Below are 22,001 nucleotides of genomic sequence, written 5' to 3' on the forward strand. Positions count from 1 at the left end.
TGCCTGCCTCTGCCTCCTGAGTACTGGGACTAAAGGCGTACACAGTCTGGCTCTTGAGTGAGTGTTCTTGCCTTTGTTGCCTCCCTTGAATGCCTCCTCGCTTCCATCCTGCCTAATGCCCAGCCCCAACCCATGTCTCCAGGAAACCCTTCGTGACGTGTTCCTTCCCCCCATCTCACTGGTTAAGTCCAAAGCAGAGTTTGCAGGCAGAAAACAGAGCGGTTTTATTGGAGAAGAGGAGAGTGGAGGGGACAGGAGGAGTGAGGGGAGGAGAGGAGAGGAGAGGAGGGTGTTCCTTGGCTCCGGGGTCTGCACAGGGTGGTTTTGCAAGGGCAAGCTACAGTCATGTGATGCTGGTCACTTTTTCCACTCTTTCTTCTCGTAGTCCCAGTGAGCAGACAGGCCCTGTATGGGGTTGCTCTTCATGTCCAGGAGACGCTGGAGCTGCTGGGCCTTCCGTTCATCCGTCAGGGTGACAACCTTCTTAGGAAACACTGCGGGGAGAGCAGGAGTGAGACAGTGGCAGCCCAGGTCCCCATGGCCAACCCCACCCTCCTCCGCTCTCTCTCTGAGCCCTGGTCTACAGCCGCACAGTCAGGGCTCCCTGCACTGAGCGGTGTTCTCCTTGCTATCTCCAGGCTCTCACACACCCTTGTTTCTATCTGTCTCTGTCTTTTTTTTTTTTTTTTTTTAATTTATATGAATGTTCTTTTGTTTGTTTGTTGTTTTTGTTTTTTGTTTTTCGAGACAGGGTTTCTCTATGTAGCACTTTGTAGACCAGGTTGGTCTCGAACTCAAAATGATCTGCCTGCCTCTGCCTCCTGAGTTCTGGAATTAAAGGCGTGCGCCACCCCCGCCCAGCTATATGAATGTTCTATCTGCATGTATACCTGCATGCCAGAGGAGGGCATTAGAGGGTATAGATGGTTGTGAGCCACCATATGATTGCTTGGAATTGAACTCAGGACCTCTGGAAGAGCAGACAGTGCCCTTAACCACTGAGCCATCTCTCCAGTCTCATCTCTCTTTTTGAATCAGGGCTTTACTACGTAGCTCTGGCTGTCCTGGAACTCACTCTAAAGACCAGGCTGCTTCAAACTCACAGAGATCCACCTGCCTCTGCTTACCCAGTGCTGGGATGAACGATGTGCACCACCAGGCTCTCATGACTTTGCTGAAAAGCCAGGGCCAGGGCTTTGCTCCCAGCTGGGCCTTAGGCTTACTGCAGCTCCTTCCTTCCTCACAGTGAGTCTGTTTCCTCACTGTCCTCTGTGACCAGGGCAGACTGACTTGAGGACTACCTGGGTCACTCCCAGCCCCACCCCTGCTCCACTGTGTGGCCTTGAACATGTTGCTTCACCTCTCTGAGCCTCATCTTCCTCACCAACAGGAGTGGGTTCTGTCTAGAGGGCTTTGGGGGTGAAGTGTGCGTATTTGTGAGGTTCTGGGCATCTCTCTGGCTATGGCCTCCCTCTTAACCACTGAGCCATCTCTCCAGCCTGCCTTTGAGATTTTAGCAGGATGATTACTGCAAATTTGAAGCCAACCTAGGCTACTTACTGAGTTTCACACCAGCCTGGGTATGGTGATTTGAACAAGAATTGTAAAAGTAACTTTTTTTTTTTTTTTTTTTCGAGACAGGGTTTCTCTGTGTAGCCTTGGCCATCCTGGACTCACTTTGTAGATCAGGCTGGCCTCGAACTCACAGTGATCCACCTACCCCTGCCTCCCGAGTACTGGGATTAAAGGCGTGCGCCACCACGCCCGGCTGTAAAAGTAACTTTTATTCTCCTGTTCAGTTGTTGTCTGGGAGGATTACTGCCTCCTTCTGCTAACCTAGGCCTAGTCCTGGAAGCTTCTAGCCTTTGTACAATCTAACCTAGGCCTAGAATGTTTTCAGTTTCTGAGACTTACTGGTTAATAAGCTCACCTTACTTGTTCTTTCTGAGTTCTGGTTGGCTGGCTCAACTCAGATGTTCTGGCTCAAACTCTTCTCCCAGCTGACTTATACAATCTGGCTTCTCTCTTGGCCTGGAATTGCTCTGCTTGGCCTCAGACTAACTCAGCAGTCTCCTCTAATCTTCTGGCTTCTTCTCATTTTCTGGCTCATTCTGTCTTCATCTGAGTTCTCTCTCTCTCTCTCTCTCTCTCTCTCTCTCTCTCTCTCTCTCCTTCTCTCTCTCTCTCTGCAACCCATCTCTCTATTACTGTCCTGGTAAAAACTGCCTCTTAAGTAGCTTCCCTTTCCTCTCTCTTCTCCTGAGAGTTGGGCGTACCCTATTCTGTCAAATCTTTCTCTGATTCGTTTCCTTTTTCTGCCACTCAATTAGACATCACTTTCTTTCCTTTTTTTTTATTTTTTATTTTTATTTTTTTGAGGGGGCGTGTTTCGAGACAGGGTCTCTCTGTGTTACCCTTGGCTGTCCTGGACTCGCTATGTACACTAGCCTAGACATCACTGTCAAACATGGTGCTTCCAGGCGGGCGTGGTGGCGCGCGCCTTTAATCCCAGCACTCGGGAGGCAGAGGCAGGTGGATCGTTGTGAGTTCGAGGCCAGCCTGGTCTACAAAGGAGTCCAGGACAGCCAAGGCTACACAGAAAGACCCTGTCTCAAAAGAACAAAACAAAACAAAATAAAAACAAACAAACAAAAGCGTGGTGCTTCCTTGTACAAACTAACTTTACTTTTGTTTGGGATTAAAGGAGTTTATCACCGCATCTGGGCCTAAGCTTTTCTTTACCTGAAACTTCCTCTATACCAGCACTCAGATCTGTTTGCCTCTGTCTCCTGGATTAAAGGCATGTTTGTATTCCAGCCAGATTATACAGACCTAGAAAATCTTTGGATGTGATCTCTTGCCAGAGCAGCCATGTTTAGAATTAATATTCCTCTACAAAGAATGGCTCCCATATGCTCATATATATATTTGAATATTTAGTTAAGAGTGCCACTATTTGAAAAACATTAAGAGGCATGGCCTTGTTGGAGGAGGTGTGCCACTAGGGGTGGGCTTTGAGGTTTCAGAAGCCCAAGCCAGGCCGTTGCCACTCTTCCTGCTGCCTGCTGATCTGGATGTAGAGCGATGTCAGCCTGCGCACCACCATGACAATGGACTGACGCTCGGAAACTGTAAACAAGCCTCAGTCAAATGCTTTCTGTTATTCGAGTTGCTGTGTTCATGGTGTCTCTTCACAGCAACAGAGCACTGGCTAACACATTGGGCTGGAGAGGAGGACCTTGGGAGCCTGCACAAACTGATGCACCAACATTGCAAGCGGAAGATGCAGGGGGAGGAGGGGAGCAGGGGACTGCCTCTGACAGGAACTCTGATGCCCTTGATTTGTTCATTGCCCCTTACGGGAGAGGCCCTGTGGGAGCACGGAGGAAGGGGATACAGGCTCTCCAGATGAAACCTGGTAGGCTGTGGTTAGATGGTGGGGGAGGAGAACCCCACCTGTCAGAGGTGTAGGGGAGGGGAAAAGAATGAAAAAGAGAGGAAGTGTGGGGACAGGAAGATAAGAGCCAGGGGATTATAATCAGGATGTCATGTTAATAAATTATAATAATAATGCATTTTTTTTTTTTTTTTTTTTTTTTTTTTTTTTTTTTTGGTTTTTCGAGACAGGGTTTCTCTGTGTACCCTTGGCTGTCCTGGACTCACTTTGTAGACCAGGCTGGCTTCGAACTCACAGCGATCCGCCTGCCTCTGCCTCCCGAGTGCTGGGATTAAAGGCGTGCGCCACCACGCCCAGCTCAATAATGCATTTTTTAAAAAAGAGTAGGCCGGGCATTGTGGCGCACACCTTTAATCCCAGCACTAGGGAGGCAGAGGCAGGCAGATCGCTGTGAGTTTGAGGCCAGCCTGGTTTACAAAGTGAGTCAAGGACAGCTAAGGCTACACAGAGAAACCCTGTCTCAGTAGCCAGGTGGTGGTGGTGCACACCTTTAATCCCAGCACTTGGGAGGCAAAGACAGGCAAAAACAAACAAACAAACAAATAAATAAAATTAAAAAATGAGTAACACCTTGAATTTGTTTGTTTGGTTAGTTGGTTAATTTTTCAAGACAGGGTTTTTTTTTTTTTTTTTTTAATGTAGCCCTGGCTGTCCTGGACTCACTCTATAGACCAGGCTGGCCTCGAACTCACAGAGATTCACCTGCCTCTGCCTCCTGAGTGCTGGGATTAAAGACAAGATGTTCACCACCACCACAGGCAAGACGTTGCAGGAGAGAAGAGAGGAGAGGAGGGAGAGGAGGGGACAGGATGGGGGGGGGGAGGAGGAGAGGAGAGGGAAAGAAGGGGAGAGAGAGACAGAGAGACAGAGAGTGCACAAGCAATCTGGGCACATAGGCACATATCTGTAATCCCAACACTAGGGAGGTAGAGGCAGGCAGATCTCCGTGAGTCCAGGACAGCCAAGGCTACATAGAGAAACCCTGTCTCGAAAACCAGAATAGAAGAAGAAGAAGAAGAAGAAGAAGAAGAAGAAGAAGAAGAAGAAGAAGAAGAAAAACTCAAAACATTAAAAATAAAATAAAAAAATAAGGTGGTGGGGGGGATTCCCAGCTTCAGCTTCCCTTATAGCTAAGCAAGGACGCGTGCTCATCTCTAGCCAATAGAACATGAACAAAAAAGGCTGGCCCTGGAGAACCTTGTCTTGTATGTCAGCGCATGCATCCGGCCTCCCTTCCTGTTAGTGTAACAGAGCAAAGGGGCCGTGGAGCTCCCATCCTGGCCTGGATTGTCTCACTGGCTTTTTATTGTGACCAAGGAATAAAGCTAGAGAGGAGTGCTCCCTCACACCTAACCTGCCTCTCAGGACAGAGACTCCTAAGGCTGAAGTCAGCCTTTAATCCCAGCACTAGCGGGGGGTAGAGGCAGGTGGATGGCTGTGAGTTTGAGGCCAGCCTGGTCTACATAGCAAGTTCCAGGTCAGTTAAGGCTCCATAGTAAGACCCTGTCAAAAAAAAAAAAAATTTTTTTTTTAAGGAAAAAGACAATAGATCCATGCCTTCCAACTGTTGAAGGTAATATGTTAAAAAATAAGTGGTTAAAGACCAGCAATGAGAAACACTGCCATTTCTTTTTCTTTTCTTTCTTTCTTTTTTTTCTTTTTCTTTTTTTGTTTTTTCGAGACAGGGTCTCTCTGTGTAGCCTTGGCTGTCCTGGACTCGCTCTGTAGATCAGGCTGGCCTCGAACTCACAGCGATCCACAGCACCGCCATTTCTGCACCCACTCGAACCTACAGCCTCCTCATTAAATCCTCATGAGAACCCCAGAGAGCTGGCTCTGAGCATTTTGCAGATGAAAAAACCAGCAGCGCCCAGAAGAGCTCTCCTCCCTCCGTTCCCCACTAGGTGGCTATGTTCTGCTCTTCACCCTCCCTCTGTGGAGCCTTTTCAGAAGCCTGCAGATGAGTCCTAAACATGGTCCCCTTGAGAGCTCAGCCAGTGGCTATGGGCACAAAGGCATACGTGGCCTACAGCCGTGGGACCCTTCCACTTACCATAGACCCGCTCCCACCAAATCATCAGAGCCGTAAATCCAAAGGAAAAGAAGACGCAGCCCATCACCGTCTTCCATTCGTTGGAGCGATGGTTCATCTCTGCGAAGGTCTCATGGAACTGCATCCGGTACACTGCAGGCAGGCAGTGTGTGGGAGAGGACTCAGCCATGACCGTGCCAAGGAGCCTGGAGCCAGCTGTTGGCCCCTGAAACCCTTAGCTGCCCCTTCCTGCACCATAGGCTGTTCACTCAACCTGTGTGTGTGCAAGTGTATGCACGAGGACATGTATGCGTGTGACTGTGAAGGCTAAGAATCGTTTACTGTACCTGAAGTTCACTGGTTGGTCTAGACTAGGGAGAGCCTCCTGCCTTAGCCTCCCCAGGGCAGGGATTACAGTAGGGTGTTTGCTATACCCTGAGCCCATGAGCTCATGCTTGCATGGCAGACACTACTGACTGAGCTATCGCCCCAGTACACCAACCCATTTTTGTTTGCTTGTGTGGTAGGCTCTCACTCCTACTTCTGCTTCCTGAATGCTGCACCCCCACAGGCGGCTCATCCATCAGATTCTTCTTCTTCTTCTTCTTCTTTTCCTTCTTCTTCTTCTTCCTCCTCCCTCACCCCCCCCCCCCCCATTTTTCGAGACAAGGTTTCTCTGTGTTAGCCTTGGCTGTCCTGGACTTGCTTTGTAGACCAGGCGGGCCTCGAACTCACAGGAATCCACCTGCCTCTGCCTCCCCAGTGCTGGGATTAAAGGTGTTTGCCACCATGCCTGGCCCTCCATCAGATTCTTATAAAGTACATTCTGCATACAGAGAGCATGGCAACCCTGTGCACAGTGGTGACCACGTTGAATGATAATTCCTACCCTTGTGGAACCTAAGAGGGGAGACACCAAATATGCTGAGGTGGAGATAGGAGAGCGAGCTCCCTCTATTAGGGAGGCTCAGAAAGCCTCTCAGAGATCTTGAACCCAAGTTTAGGAAATCAAACAGAGAAAGTCAAGTTGAAATTAAAGTTGCTGGGTGGTGATAGCGGGGTTAGTTATTTCGTTTTTATTTTGAGACAGAGTTTCTCTGTGTGGCTCTAGCTGTCCTGGAACTCACTCTGTAGACCAGGTTGAGCTTGAACTCAGAGATCTGCCTGACTCTGCCTCCCAAATGCTGGGGTTAAAGGCATGCACCACCATGCCTAGCTGGATTTGGGCCCATTCTAACTGAACAAGGAGGGTGGGTTTCTGACACAGAGGCATACAAACAAGTTTTAATGTTGCAAATTTTTACCAGGATTTTTCTACCCCCACCCCCCCACACACACACTGAGAGTTTTATCTACTTTGTAGAGGTCACTCTCCCCAGACCCTTGGGCAAACAAAGGCTCTGGTCAGCGAGCTTCCCCAGCATGTAGATCACTGGTTGCACACAGAGGCTCTGTTTTGTACTATTATGCATTTAAAACTGTAAAACATTGGTTTATTTTGGAGAAGAATCTCACTACACAACTCAGGCTGCCCTTGAACCCACAATCGGTCAAGGCTACACAGAGAAACCGTGTCTTGAAAAAACAAACAAAAAGAACCCACAATCCTCCTGCCTCAGCCGTTCCCAGGGCTGGGATTACAAGCGTATGTCACCTTGCCAGCTTAAAGATTTATTTTTGCTTGAGTTGTGCACCTTCTAGTAATGGTTGAAGTTTAGTCACAGTTAGATGCGTACCTAGGCTCTGGTATGGCTATCGTGGCCTGCTACCCAGCTTGATGCCACAGCGTGCGTCAACAGTTACAGAGTGAACAGGCAGTAGAGGGGACAAGGGATGGCTCTATGGCAAGGACCTGGTGTCAGGAGAACATCAGAAGAGATGCTGACCCTCCCTTCCTGCCTTCTCCCTCCCTTCCTTCCTGCAGTTATTTAAGAGCTGTGGTGGCACACACCTGTAATCCCAGCACTCAGGGAGACAGAGGCAGGGATATCTCTGTGAGTTCGAGGTCAGCCTGGTCTACAAAGGGAGTCCAGGACAGCCAAGGCTACACAGAGAAACCATGTCTCAAAATATATATATTTTTGAGACTATTTTCATATAGTTGTCATACACAAGACACATAGATATGTGTGTACATATATATTTGTGAATTAAAATCTATAGATGAGTCTACACTGTTATGAGTCACCATTTTGACTCAACAAATGATGATTCTGCACTGTTGATACATACAGATTGGATTTGAGGAAGGCTTTGTTTTGTATAAATTTGAGGTTGTGTCTTATTTACAATAAAGTCATTAGTAATTTTTACTCCTCAGATGGAAAGGAAAAAAAAGGGGGGGGGGAGAAAAAAAGAGTATCGCCCATGTGAACAGTGTTTCTCTGTACTTTAAATAGCTCTGAAATGTCTGTATGGAGGAAATTTAGAGCTGGCACTGGTTCCTGGGCAGAACTGTCTTGGGTTGGGCAGTTTGGCTGCCACAGGGATTCTCCATCAGGCAGGAGTAGAGAGAAAGAAGGAGATGTGCGGAAAGTGAGGGAACCCAATGGCCTGAGGTCCAAGGCCCAGTTGATGTGTGCTGAGAGCACCGGCGTCCTTCTGAGGCTGTAGCCCACCAACCGTCCCAGGGTGTGTGGTGTGGCAGTGTATGGTCCTGGTGCCCTCTGTGTGGGAACAAGTCCTGACCAATACCTAGTAACTCTAAGTTGTGTGGCCAGGTCAGCAATTTCATCTTCCTGAGCCTCAGTTTCCTATGACTGTGGACCAGCTGCTGGCAAGTTAATGGTGGGTACAGGGACATCCTTAGAGTGGTGACATTTGGGTAAAGACGGAAACAGGGGCTTTTCCTTTCTTATATAGAAGGGAGGGGGACAGAAGGAAGGGTGGGAGAAGAAAGGAGAGGAGGGAGAAACAGAGAGGGAAAGAGAGCAGAGAGGAAGGAAGGAGGAGGTTGGGGAGAGCTGGAGGGAGGTGGGGGGTGTGGAGGGAAGAAAAAGGAGCCAGGCAGAGCGCTGAGTATGTAAGTCTACAAAGCAAGGGCATAGCCCGGCTTGTTCCCAACCATATTGTCAGGGTCTGCATTTGTAGTAGATGCTGTAAGACACTGAGAGAGTGAGAGAGATAGAGAGAGAGAGAGAGAGGGAGAGTGAGTGAGAGAGAGAGTGAGAGAGAGCGTGAGTGAGAAAGTGAGTGAGAAAGTGAGAGAGTGAGAGAGAGAGTGAGAGAGTGAGTGAGAGAGAGAGAGTGAGAGAGAGAGAGTGAGAGAGAGCGTGAGTGAGAGAATGAGTGAGAAAGTGAGAGAGTGAGAGAGAGAGTGAGAGAGTGAGAGAGAGTGTGTGAGAGAGTGAGTGAGAGAGAGTGAGAGAGAGAGTGAGAGAGAGTGAGAGAGTGAGAGAGAGTGAGTGAGAGAGTGAGAGAGAGAGTGAATGAGTGAGAGAGAGAGTGAGAGAGTGAGAGAGTGAGTGAGAGAGAGTGAGTGAGAGAGCGTGAGAGAGAGAGAGAGAGTGAGAGAGTGAGTGTGCATGCCTGCCATCTTCTGTCCATCAACACCCCCAGAATTAAAAGATGTCCCCGGAAAGAGGCAAATAGCCTCCAGATAGCCAAGGTCAGCCCAGGGCCACACAGCCTTCCTGCTACATGCTCCCTGCCTACCTCAGCTGCCTCTCTGTGCCCCACTTAGTTACATAAGGGCCCTCCACACCTGCTGCTGTGACACCCTTCACCCTGTCACTCATATTCCCCAGTAAGTCTTCCTGGGGAACGCCATCTTTCTTTTGGGTTTGCATTCCCTGAGAGACTTCCCACCTTAGCTGTATATGCATCCTGCCTCACACTGTGAGGTCAGTCCAGGGATCTCCACAGGAAGGTTCAGTGAATAAAAGGGGGAGTTGACTCCCCGCCCCTCCCCCATTCCTGCCTTCCCCTTCCCTTCCAGCCAGTTAACCTGCCTGGCCCAATACTTACAGGCCACCTTCTCTGCTTGGCTCAACTGAGCCCAGTCGCCTTTCTCCTTCTCCTTCAGGGCCTGCTGCTCCTCACTGAGCTCTGTGGATAAGGGTTCATTCGGCATGGGATAGGAGCGCTGGGCATAGCAGTCAACATAGGGGGACATCCTCCGATGGCTGTCAGCTGCAGGGACAAGGGAGGGAGCTGTGTCCAGACTGCCTGAGAGATACCTATCTTTAACCTTGATTGAATCACAGGTGATACATTTCTTGTTCGCTGTGTGCCAGCTTAAGGCTTTCAGGTGAGTTGTTGGCTTCTTGGCCACATGTTACTCTGAGCCAGATGATGTGATGATTTGACAGACGCATACACTGTGCCATGAAGCAAGAAGCACAGCCAGGGCTGCCGGTCACCTCCTCTGTGCTGCAAAACCTTGTGTACTCTGGGGAGAGCTAAGCCTTAGTAAGGCTGTCTCTAGGGGTGAGGAGGGCCTTAAGAGGGAACTGAGATCCGGGCAAAACTGCCGTGCAAACTATAAAGCACCTTGTGCATGGCTGTGCACGGCTGTGCACGCGCTCAGAGGGCTTCTGAGATGGCTGGGTTTGTCCTGCAGCTGGACGCTCAAGTCACTGTGCACAATTATATCTGAACAGCCTCATCTAGAAAATACGGGCAACAGAGGGAGATTGCCTCATACCTCAGTGGAAGCTTCTAGATAGTGCATCCAAAGGGCCTCTGAGGGATGAGGGGCCAAGAGTCTAGCTTAGTTGGTAGAGTGCTGGCCTAGTAGACAGGAAGCCTGGGGGTGTGAGAAGGCCTGGGTTTGACTCCCAGCACCACGAAGCACGGTGGAACATGCCTGTTGTGTCACCATTTTGGAGGACTTGGGAGGTAGAAGCAGGAAGACTAGAAGTTCAAGGTTGTCCTCGGCCACATAGCAATTTCCAGACTAGCCTGGCACATGAGGAACTGTCTCCAAAAGAAAAAAGAAAAGAAAAAGAAAGGGCCTACAAGATGACTCAGGGGGCAAAGGCTGTCACAGTCACCTGATGATCTGAGTTCAATTCTGAGAACCAATGCCAAGATGGAAGAAGCGAGTCCACAAAGTTGTCCTCTAACCTCTACAAGCAGGGTGTAGTGTGCCCTTTATATATACTGTATGCATACAATGCCCATACATTGTACATACAAGCAATAATATATATATATTATTATTATTTGTTTTTTCGAGACAGGGTTTCTCTGTGTAGTCTTGGCTGTCCTAGACTCACTTTGTAGACCAGGCAGGCCTTGAACTCACAGCAATCCGCCTGCCTCTGTCTCCCAAATGCTGGGATTAATGGCGTGTCCACTACCACCTGGCTAATAATAAATTTTTTAAATCACTGAAGGCCTGTCACACTAGTATTCAGCCTCTCTAGAGGCTTTCCTCGGTAAGTAGGCTTCAGCTCTGTGCAGACAGCCGGTTGCCCTGAGCAAGACCAGGAAGTGGAGGATCTCACTAGAGACTCCCTGCTTGCTGACCCCAGAGGCAGGAGAGTAACTTCAGAGCAGTCTTGGTTCTGAGTCTTCTTCCTCTTTTTTTGTAGTTTTGGCTTTTTGAGACAGTCTCACTCCATAGCCCAAGCTGGACTCTAACCCACAGTAATCCTCCTGCCTCAGTCTTCCAAGTGCTGGGGTTGTAATGGATCAACAAATGTTATCTTTGACATACTGAGCACCTGGAGATTCCTCCTATTATCGGCTTTAGACCTCTTTCTTCTGACCAGTCCTGACACCACGGTCTGGAAGGAAGAATTCCCCGTCCTGTAGCACCCACTCCCTCAGGACACAAAGGCTTAGAGGTCTCAGGTGTGGGAGCCAGGCTCTAATGAGATCCAGAAGGAAGGGGTCTACTCTCTCCTTCCTCAGTGGGCTTCGTCTGCTGCAGGAGCATGGCCATGACTCAGGAGCAGGATCAAAGGACGTGATGTGAGGTAGTTATCAGGGCTCCCTGTCAGAGCTCTGGAGCTGGGCTGGGAACTGGGCTCTGAGACTTACCAGCGCCTCCCGGGCTGTGGGTCCCTCGAGTTCCGAGTCCGCCTGTCCTCACTGCCAGACTCCTGACAGCTCTGGAAAGCATCTGCAGGATGGGAGACATGCGAGGTTCTGCACTACGCTGCCTCCCAGCCAGACTCTGATTTGCTACTGAGGTGGGCGTGACCCTTCCGGTTTTGTCTAATACCACCATGGGAGTAGATGGGGGGGATGCCCTCTGGACCAATTGTTTTCAACCTTCCTAATGCTGTGACCCCTTAATATAGTTCCTCGCGTTGTGGTGACCCCCAACTGTACAATTATTTTTGTTGCTACCTCATAGCTGTAATTTTGCTACTGTTGTGAACTGTAATGTAAACATCTGATATGCAGATGGTCAGAAGAAAAAAATAAAATAAAATAAAAATAAATAAAAATTTTAAAGAAGAGAAGTGGGAGGAAGTCAAGCCTCCGGGTGAGATCTGAACAGTCTGGGACTGGGGGCCCTCCACTCTGATGAGAGTCTCACATCAGCCAACTTGGGAGCCCCATTAATTGTCTGCCCCAGTGAAAAATCCTGAGCCTCCTCCCCGCAGGGCCATTGGCCCAGGTCTCTAAGCAGATGCTCAGTGTCTTGCTCTAAGGTCTCCTTAATTGACTGCCTACGTGCGCTCTGCCTGCTCTGCCGCGGGAGGAGGGGGCAGGCTGCTCTCTGCCATCACTCTGGGACGTGCAAGGTTTGGCATCCCAGGGGTTTTAGAGGCCAAGGACCAAACTGAGCCAGGAGTGAGAGAGGCAGCACTTCTAGGAGAAGAGCCAGCCCACTCTCTGGTAAGAGGAGACTCCACTTCATGGGAGAGAAGGAACGCCCGGGACTAGGACCCCAGCATTAGAATGGATCAGTGGGAGTTGGAGGCCAGCCTGGTCTACAGAGTGAGTTCCAGGATGGAACAGCCAAGGCTACACAGAGAAAACCTGCCTCAACCCCACCCCACCCCCCAAAATGAACGAGGATGAGTAGAATGGGTCAGTGGGGGAACCCAGGAAGGGAGGGCTGTGCGGTGATGGGGCAGAGGCTCAAGGTGGCAGCCAGGAACCCCACCCACACCCCCACGCCCCCACCCTTCCCTCCGGCAGGACTCACACTGCAGGATGGAGGCGGCAAAGCTACCCAGAGCTGCTGCTCTGCTGAATGCCCGGGAGGGAAGGGCAAACCAGACCGAGGGGACCAGAGCACGCCCCGCCTCCACCCGACACCCCCGCGTGGGAATGTCCCGCCTCTGTCGCTTTGCTGGACCAAGTCCCCAGGGGCGCGGGGGGAAAAGAGTGGGGACTGTGACTGCCCGCCCTGTCCCAACCGCAGACTCCCAGCTGACAGAGGAGCAGGAGGAGGTCCCTGCCGCCACACCTTTCTCCCTCTGTGCCATCTCACCAAGACTGTTCTCTGGTTTTGTTTTGAGTCAGAGTTTCGTGTAATCCAGGCTAACCTCGAACTCACTATAGAAGCGGCGACTAGACCTGAGCTACCTTACTTCCGTGGGGCTGAAATTAAAAGCGTGACTGCAATATCTTGTTAGCCTTCTGGCCTCCTACCCCAAGCAGCCTTCAAGTACCGCTGTGGGCGCTCCTCCTGCCCTCCACCCTGAGAGAGGTGTGGTAAGGGAGCAGGGAAAGCCTCCCTCAGCCACACGCCACCAGCTGTGCCAGGATTTCAGAAGTGAAGCTAGGAGAATCACAACGCTCCAGGACAGGTTTTGCTACAAGACACTGTCTCTAAGCCTCCCCTGGACTTCTCACCTGAGCTGTGAGACTCTCAACAAATGGCCTAATAGCTCTGAGCTCTAGTTTTCTCTTCCATGACAGAGATCAAAGGTTGGTTCCTACCTCATACAGCTTTCTTCCCTGGATAGCATACTTCATTACCAGGAAAACCTCAGCTATGTTTAGTAATTATCTACTGACAAGCCTCTATGTGTTGGAGGCCAGCCTGGTCAACATAACTAGTTCCGGGCCAGCCAAAGCTACATAGTGCGGCACCACCTCAAAAACAAAAGCAAGCAAAGAAAATATTATTTGTTGATACTGTGTCAGTGAAGCAGTTTAATCCCAGCACTCGGGAGGCAGAGGCAGGTGGGTCACTGTGAGTTCCAGGCCAGCCTGGTCTACAAAGCAGTCTGAGACAGCCAAAGCTACACAGAGAGACCCTGTCTTGAAAACACACACATACACACACACACACACAAAAGGCTGGAGAGATGGCTCAGAGGTTAAGAGCACTGGTTGCTCTTTCAGAGGTCCTGAGTTCAATTCCCAGCAACCAATGGTGGCTCACAACCATCTATAATGGGATCCGATGCCCTATTCTGGTGTGCAGGCATACATGCGGGTGGAACATTGTATACATAATAAAATAAATAAATCCTTTTTTAAAAAAAGAAAACACAATAACAATAAAAAAGATAAATAAACAAAATACATTTATTATTACTGTATGTATGTGTGCATCCCCATAGTGCGTGTGTGTGTGTGTGTGTGTGTGTGTGTGTGTATCTGAGTGTGGGCATGCATGTGCCATAGTGAGGGTGCAGGAGGACACAGGATGATTTCTAGGAATCATGGGTCTAGAATTGAACTTGTCAGAGTGCTCGGCAAGTGCTCTTATCTGCTGTTGAGTTCAAGGCTAGCTTGGGCTACAAAGTCAGACCTCTCTTAAAAGGGGGGCATGGAACTAGGTATGGAGACATGTGCTTATAATCCCAGCACTCAGGAGGCAGAAGCTGGAGGATCACAGAGTTCAAGGCCAGCCTGGGCTACATACTGATTACCAAGCCAGCAAGGACCACATGAAAAGATCCTGCCTCAAGAAGAAAAACAAAGCGGGGTTAGAGGGGCTGGAGAGCAGGGTGCTGCAGCCCAGACATGTGCAGCTGGATGCCAGCACTCAACACAAGACAAAACTCTTCTTTTTCTCTCACTTTCTTTTCTTTTATTTCCTCTTTCTTTCTTTCTTTCTTTCTTTTTTTTTTTTAAAGAAAAGAATGCATTGAGACCCAGTGCAACTGCATTCATTACCAGTCTACAGTGACAAGACCGAACAGTTCGATCCCGTTCCTACAGGCTCACAGTCCAGTTCCAGGCAGAGGCAATGCCTCTTGGAACCCAGAGGCAGAACAACCCAACCCCAGTGTGTTCCAGAGCAGAAAGAAAGCTGCCATGGACTGGGAAGAGTATAGGAGGCAGGCTGGATGAGGAGGAGAGTGTGTGGGTAGAGGTTCAGCTTAGTGGTGCTTGGCCAACATACTCAAAGCCCTGGGTTCAATTTCCAGTACCTAAAATAGAGAGTGAGAAGTGACCAAAGGCCAGGAGTGGAAAGACTGTGGAAGTCAAGGAGAGCATGGGTTCAGGTAGGGAGGCCAAGGATTGCCAGTAGACTGGTAGGCATGGGCTGTGGCTCCACTGTGCACTGGAATGGCTGTATCCTGGTTTTGTGTCCATGGCGTGGAACCCATCAGGGTTCCAGTAGCCTGTCCAAGCCAGTTTACTGAAAGGAAGGGGTCTAGTCCTCAGGAAAAGATAAGCTTGCAAAGCATCAGGAGAAGATGCTAGAAAGAGCATTAGGCAGGATGCACCTGGGATTGCAATACCCCCCCTTCCTCCACCAAGCACCAAGTGCCGTCCTGCAAGGTGCTAGTGGTCACTCTTGAGAGCTGCTCCTCCCCTCCAACCAAGGTACTTCTAGATTTGAGAGACACCAAGGGCTTGCCTTCCCTCTTGGAGACTGACCCGGTGTGGTGTGGAGTAGGCCCTGGAGGTGGAGGCAGAGGAAGACTCTCTATTCTGCAGCTTTGATGAAGCACACCTCACATCCTCACATCCTACCTGCCACAGCCCAGTTCCCCGCAACAGTGCTCCACACCCGTGTCCTGACCGCGGGTGATGGAACCTAGGGCCTTGCCACCCCACCCAGCATGTTCTCAGTCTTCCCAAATGGGTGGGCGGCTGTGTTAGGAAGAGGCGCTTCTTTGTGGGCTCTTGGGAGAGCAGTGCCATTTCTGGGTCTCAGTTTCCCATCTCCCATAGGGCCTCCCAAGGGAAGGCTTAGGAGGAACATGACCCTCTGTTCTTCCCTGTCCTTTCCCACCAGCCTCTGTGGGAACTCCAGGCCGTGATGTAGAAGGAGGCTCTGATGAGGAACATCTGGTTTGGAAGCTCTGTGCGGGGCCAAGGAGAAGAGTGAAAACAGAACCCCCTCCACCCGGCATGGTAGATACGTTGGCTCACAGTGCCTGAAGGGCCATCGAAGAGCATCCTCTGTGAGTCCTGGACCTGTGACAGACTCTCTGTACATCAGGTCACTCTGGGGTCCTGAGCCAGGGAGTGAATGTGCCTGGGATATTCCTGATGTGATTGGTCTTTATGGTGCCCTCCTGTGACCTGGGTACTTGGGAGTGGGGACAGGAAGATAGGGAGCTAAAGGTCATCCTCAGCCACATAGCAAGTTCTTGGCCATCCTCGGGCTACATGAGACTTCAAAACAACAACAACAAATGCCTGGCGGGCACCAGAGTAGGGAACGCTCCATGTGGACACTGTACTCTTGCCAGTATCTATGAGGGAAGGAGGGAGGGGTTTGTCCTCTTTCTGTGGGCACTAAAGCTCAGTCTTGGGGACACCTGTAGAAAGAGTCAGCTAAGCCTGATGTGGTGGGGTATGTCTTTACCCAGCACTCAGGAAGCAAAGGCAAGTGGATCTCTGTGAGTTCAAAGCCAGCCTGCCCTACATAGCGAGTTCTAGAACACTCAAAGCTGTATAGAAAGACCTTGTCCAAAAAAAAGCTTTTTGGGGCCTGGAGAGATGGCTCAGAGGTTAAGAGCACTGACTGCTCTTCCAAAGGTCCTGAGTTCAATTCCCAGCAACCACATGGTGGCTCACAACCATCTATAATAACATCTGATACCCTCTTCTAGGTGTGGCCACACATGCAGGTATATAAATAATAAATAAATATTTTTTAAAGCTTTTTTGTTTCTTTCTTTCTTTCATTCATTCATTCATTCATTCATTCATTGTTTTTAGAAACAGAGTTTCTTGGTGTAACCCTGGATATCCTGGAATTCACAATGACTTGCCTGAGGGCTGGAATCATTTCTTTTTTTTTTTTCTTTCTTTCTTTTTCTTTTTTTTTTTTTTTTTTTTTTTTTTTTTTGGTTTTTTGAGACAGAGTTTTGAGACAGGCCTTGGCTGTCCTGGACTGGCTCTATAGACCAAGCTGGCCTATAAAGCAATCTGCCTGCCTCTGCCTCTAGAGTGCTGGGATTAAGACATGCACCACTACGCCCGGCGACCTTTGCTTTTTGGGTTTGTTTGTTTGTTTTGTTGTTGTTGTTTTGGGTTTTTTGTTAAATTGGCATTTGATAATATAAAACTGTTTGGCTTTAGATGCATCTTATAAATTTTGTTATTTTATATATTTAATTCAGTTCAAATTATTTTGTAATTTCTTTAGAGACCTTCTGGCCCATGAGCCATTTAAAAGTGAGTTGTAGCTGGGTGGTGGTGGTGCACACCCTTAATCCCTGCACTTGGGAAGCAGAGATAGACAGATCCCTGAGTTCAAGGCCAGCCTGGTCTACAGAACTAGTTCCAGGACAGCTAGAGCCACACAGAGAAACCCTGCCTATAAACAAGCAAACAAAAGTGAATTGAATCCAGCCTGAGGAAGGTGGTACTAGAATTATTTTAATCTTAGCACTTGGCAGGCGAACATAGGTATATCCCTGTAAATTCAAGGCCAGCCTGATCTACATATCAACGAGTTCCAACTGGGGCTACATAGGGAGGTCTTGCCTCAAAAACAAACAAAAGCATTTCTCTACCTCAAACAAACTCAGAAGAAAATCAGGAAGAAATTCTCCAGCACAATTTGTTCTTCAAAAGTTAATTCTAGAGCCAGATGCAGTGGGGCACGCCTTTAATCCCAGCACTCAGGAAGCAGAGGCAGGTGGATCTCTGTGAGTTCAAGACCAGGCTGGTCTACAAAGTGAGTACAGGACAGCCAGGGCTACACAGGGAAACCCTGTCTCGGAAAAAAAAAATTTTTTTTTTAAGTAGAAAAAAACAAAACAAAACTACTGAGCCATCTCTCCAGCCCCAAATATTACTACTTTAATTTGTGAGGTATATGCATGTATGTATGCATGTATGTATTTGTGTGAGCATATGCTCATATGTGTGCCAGAGGTTGAAAGCAGGTGTCTTCCATTATTACTCTCCACCTTATTTTATAAGACAGGGTCTCTCACTGAACCTGGAGTCTCTTGATTGGGCTGGGCTGGCCAGCAAGCCCAGGGATCCTTCTGTGTCTGCCTCCCTGGCATGGGGCATTAGGCGCATGTCTCCATACTTCACACACACACACACACACACACACACACACACACACACACCGATTTGCCTTCTTAACTAGAGCTTGGCCCTATGGCCTTGCACATGCTAGGCAAGTGTTCTTCCACTGAGTCCATCTTTTGGACTTTCTATTTTAAGACAGGGTTTCATTAAGTGGTCCAGTTTGGGAAAGATTAAGCTTTGTCACAGGTGGAAGCAGTCTTGGCAGGCTTTACCCTTGGGGCACCCCATGAATACCTTGTGACAAACTGAGTGGAGCCATCCTGGGCTTGAAATTCAGGAAACAGACCTGGGAACCCCAACTGGGCTATTGTTTTTCTAATTGACCCTCAAGGAGAGAAGTAGACCGCCCTTCCCATGTGACTCAGGCAGGTGGGGAGGAGAGAACAACAGGTTCAGCCAGGGCTTGAGCGTGTGTGGAGCAGCGAACAGGCCGGACCAGCATGCGGGCCAGAGAGACACCTATGGACCCGTCCCGTGGAACGGATACCGGAAGGTTCAGTCTTTTGTCCCTTTAACCTTTTTTCCTTCTTGTGTAAGCTAGTTGGGTTGTATAATAAAGTTTAATTGTTAAAAAAACAGAGCCAACAGTCCAGGCTACTCATTCTGAAGCCAGGCTGGGCAACAGAGGACCCTGTTCAAAAGATAAAGAGCTTTGGAGATGGCTCATCGAGTAAAGGCACTCTGCCAATCGGAGGACCCACGTGGTGAATGGAGAAGGCCGACTTGTGCAAGCTGTCCTGACTTCCACATGCGTGCACCATGACAGGAGTGTGCCCAGACCCCCAGACGTAAGGGAAAAAGAAGGAAAAGGCAAGAAAAGCCATAGTCATACCAACCATAGTGACTTGATCTGGAAGTGCACTTGTCAACCCGATACCACCCAGAGCTACTTTTTCCTTCAGCACCTCAGCTTTCTCACTCATAAAATGGGGTGATTCCAGCTCTGCACTCACTGAGCTGAGCAGGTGTCAAGTGAGATACTGCCCTGAGGTCCCCAGCACAGGCCTGGCTCTCAGAGGGTCTCTTGTGTCAAGTGGACTGGACCGGGGAGGTGAGAGTGCAGCGTGACTGCGGGGAGGCAGTAACGTGCAGCGAGGAGTTGCTTTGCAGGACCTGAGTTGGAAGGACCTCGGAGGATTGTCTCTAGGATCCCGGAGGAGTGCCTGTCTCTAGGAGCTAGGGTACCCAGCTATGAGTCACCTGTAACTTCAGCACTCAGGATGCAAAAGCAGATGGAGGAGTTCAAGGCCAGCCTGGGAGTAGTGAGACCGTACCTCAGCCCAAAACAAATGAACTGCAGAGGTGGGGGAAGACGCTTGCCTTTCAAACTCCAGAGGCATATATTTTTTCCATACCATAATATTTGTATTAATTATTTGGGAATAGAATACAATGTATCCTGATCACACTCCATTCTCAGTCCTCCCAGGTCCACCTTCCCCCCCTTGTTCCTTCTCCCAGCCAAAACAAAAGACAAGTCCAATTTGTGTTGCCCATATCCTCATTGGAGCATTGTCAGACTGCCCCAGTGTCCAGCCCCTTCAAGATAACTGAGGCCTCCTCCAGCCCCCCACCCCCACCAGAAGCCATCAACCGTGAAGGGCTACACTTCAGCATCTTTATCACAATTTTGTTTTTTGAGACAGGGTTTCTCTGTGTAGCCCTGGTTATCCTAGAACTCACTTTGTAGACCAGGCTGGCCTCGAACTCACAGCGATCGCCTGCCTCTGCCTCCCGAGTGCTGGGATTAAAGGCGTGCGCCACCACGCCCAGCTTGGCTCCACTATTATAGGCCCATGGTGCAGCAGAATACAGTGTCAGGCTAGAGATGCCCTCAGTGCATAGCAACCAGTAAGAAGACAGACAGACAGACAGAGGAAGGGATCAGGTCCAAGATATGCCATTCAGTGTCACATCCTTCGGTGACATAGTTTCTCCAACCAGGCAGCACCTACTATTTTTTTTTTGGTTTTTCGAGACAGGGTTTCTCTGTGTAGCCTTGGCCATCCCGGACTCACTTGTAGACCAGGCTGGCCTCGAACTCACAGCGATCCGCCTGCCTCTGCCTCCCGAGTGCTGGGATTAAAGGCGTGTGCCACCACGCCCGGCATTATTTTTTTTTTTAATTTGTTTTTCCAGACAAGGTTTCTCTGTGTAGCCTTGGCTGTCCTTGACTCACTTTGTAGACCAGGCTGGCCTCGAACTCACAGCCTGCCTCTGCCTCCCGAGTGCTGGGATTAAAGGTGTTCGCCTCATGCCTGGCCAAGTACCTACTATTCTTATATCACCCTGTAATGATGTCATCATCAAACTATAAATCTAAGCCAGGTGTGGTGGCAGTAGCTTAAGGTATGGATGAGCACGGCCTTGGGTTCGAGTCACCCCTACAGCTGTGCTGGTAGTTGAAGACCAAACCCTGGATTCGGGAAGCTTTTGGAAGGCTACGCCAAACCCAAACATAGCCTCAGGGGTGCCTGTGAGTGAGCGCCCCCAAACTGGACCTGGTTCCCTAAGGAGGTTTGGCAAACATTGAGGGTTTTTTTTTTTCTCTCTCCAAAGTCTGCAGGTCAAAACACGAAGAGGAGGGTGCAGGAGAGCATGTCGTGAGGGTCTACACAGCACGTTGGAAGCAGCGCTGTTGTCAGTGCCCTCGTCCACGGCTCGTGGGCTGCAGATGTTCACAGTTTACATTCCCCTCTCCTCAATGCCAGGATCTCTTCAGGACTGTCCAAAACTCCACCTAGCTGGATAAGGAGCTGGACACTTGTGTGGCAGGTCTGCATCTTCTTCTTCTTCTTCTTCTTCTTTTTCTTCTTCTTCTTCTTCTTCTTCTTCTTCTTCTTCTTCTTCTTTTTCTTCTTCTTCTTTTTCTTCTTCTTCTTCTTTCTTTCTTTCTTTTTTCTTTTTCTTTTTTTTCTTCTTCTTCTTCTTCTATTTTGGTTTTTGGAGACAGGGTTTCTCTATGTAGCCTTGGCTGTCCTAGACTTGCTTTTTAGACCAGGCTGGCCTCAAACTCACAGTGATCTGCTTGCTTCTGCCTCCTGAGTGCTAAGATTAAAGGTGTGCACCACCACGCCCGGCTTTTTTTTTTTTTTTTTTTTTTTTTTTTTTTTTTTGGTTTTTTGGAGACAGGGTTTCTCTGTGTAGCCTTGGCTGTCCTAGACTCACTTTGTAGACCAGGCTGGCCTCGAACTCACAGTGATCAACCTGCCTCTGCCTCCCGAGTGCTGGGATTAAAGGCTTGTGCCACCACGCCCAGCTCAGGTCTGCGTCTTAAATAGACAGGTCTGGCAGGATGTGGTGGCACAAGCCTTTAATCCCAACACTTGGGAGGCAGCAGCAGGCCGATCTCTGCGAGTTGGAGGCCAGTCTGTTCTACAAAGCGAGTCCCAGGACAGCCAGGACTACAAGAGAAACCCTGATGGTGAGTGGGCGCGCGGGGGCAAGGGAATGCAGTGGGGAGTTGGGGCATGGGGCCGCGGGGGGTGTGGGGGCGACATGGGGCCGGGGCCGGCGGGGGCTCCGGGGGCCGAGGAAATAGCACTGATCAGGGCTCGCCGTCCTCAGGACGTGTTCCTCATGATCCGGCACCACAAAACTACCATCTTCACGGACGCCAAGGAGTCGAGCACCGTGTTGGAGCTGAAGCGCATCGTCGAGGGCATCCTCAAGCGGCCGCCAGACGAGCAGCGACTGTACAAGGACAACCAGCTCCTTGATGACAGGAAAACTCTGGGCAAGTGTGGCTTCACCAGCCAGACCGCACAGCCACAGGCCCCAGCCACAGTGGGCCTGGCCTTCCGAGCAGATGGTGCCTTTGAAGCCCTGTGCATTGAACCCTTCTCCAGCCCTCCAGAGCTTCCAGATATGAGGAAGCGATTGGACTCTTGAAACAGTGCTAATGAACAAGCTGTGCAGTGAGGGCCCCAGGCCCACCCCCTAGAGACCCATTCCCCCAATAAAAAAAGATTTGGCTTGTCTACCTGGCTGATTTTCTATTGCTCACTTTTCAGAAAGCTTGCAAGACCGTCCTGTTGTTTGGCCAAACTGAACACTAATCAATTAGGATTGAAAACCCAGTCCTGCGGGGCGGTAGTGGTACACGAGTCCCAGCCCTCGGGAGGCAGAGGCGGGTGGATC

General features: G+C 49.7%; 2 protein-coding genes across 2 annotated transcripts; one reads left to right on the forward strand and one right to left on the reverse strand.

Annotated features, from left to right (window-relative positions):
* Positions 1-273: 273 nt before the first annotated feature.
* On the reverse strand, positions 274-11,584 carry LOC127187505 (cytochrome c oxidase subunit 4 isoform 2, mitochondrial). Its single transcript, XM_051143491.1, has 4 exons — positions 11,478-11,584; positions 9,456-9,620; positions 5,511-5,642; positions 274-494 (listed from the first exon to the last, which is right to left on the reverse strand). Exons 1-4 carry the CDS (start codon positions 11,575-11,577, stop codon positions 358-360), a joined length of 534 nt encoding a protein of 177 aa, XP_050999448.1. The 5' UTR covers positions 11,578-11,584; the 3' UTR covers positions 274-357.
* A 9,852-nt stretch (positions 11,585-21,436) lies between these two features.
* Positions 21,437-21,752, forward strand: LOC127188503 (elongin-B-like). The gene has a single exon (XM_051144939.1). The coding sequence runs from the start codon at positions 21,441-21,443 to the stop codon at positions 21,750-21,752; it is 312 nt and encodes a 103-aa protein (XP_051000896.1). The 5' UTR covers positions 21,437-21,440.
* The last annotated feature ends 249 nt before the right edge of the window (positions 21,753-22,001 follow it).

The sequence above is a fragment of the Acomys russatus genome, chromosome 4, assembly GCF_903995435.1.
Source record: "Acomys russatus chromosome 4, mAcoRus1.1, whole genome shotgun sequence".
In the NCBI taxonomy this organism is placed as follows: Eukaryota; Metazoa; Chordata; class Mammalia; order Rodentia; family Muridae; genus Acomys; species Acomys russatus.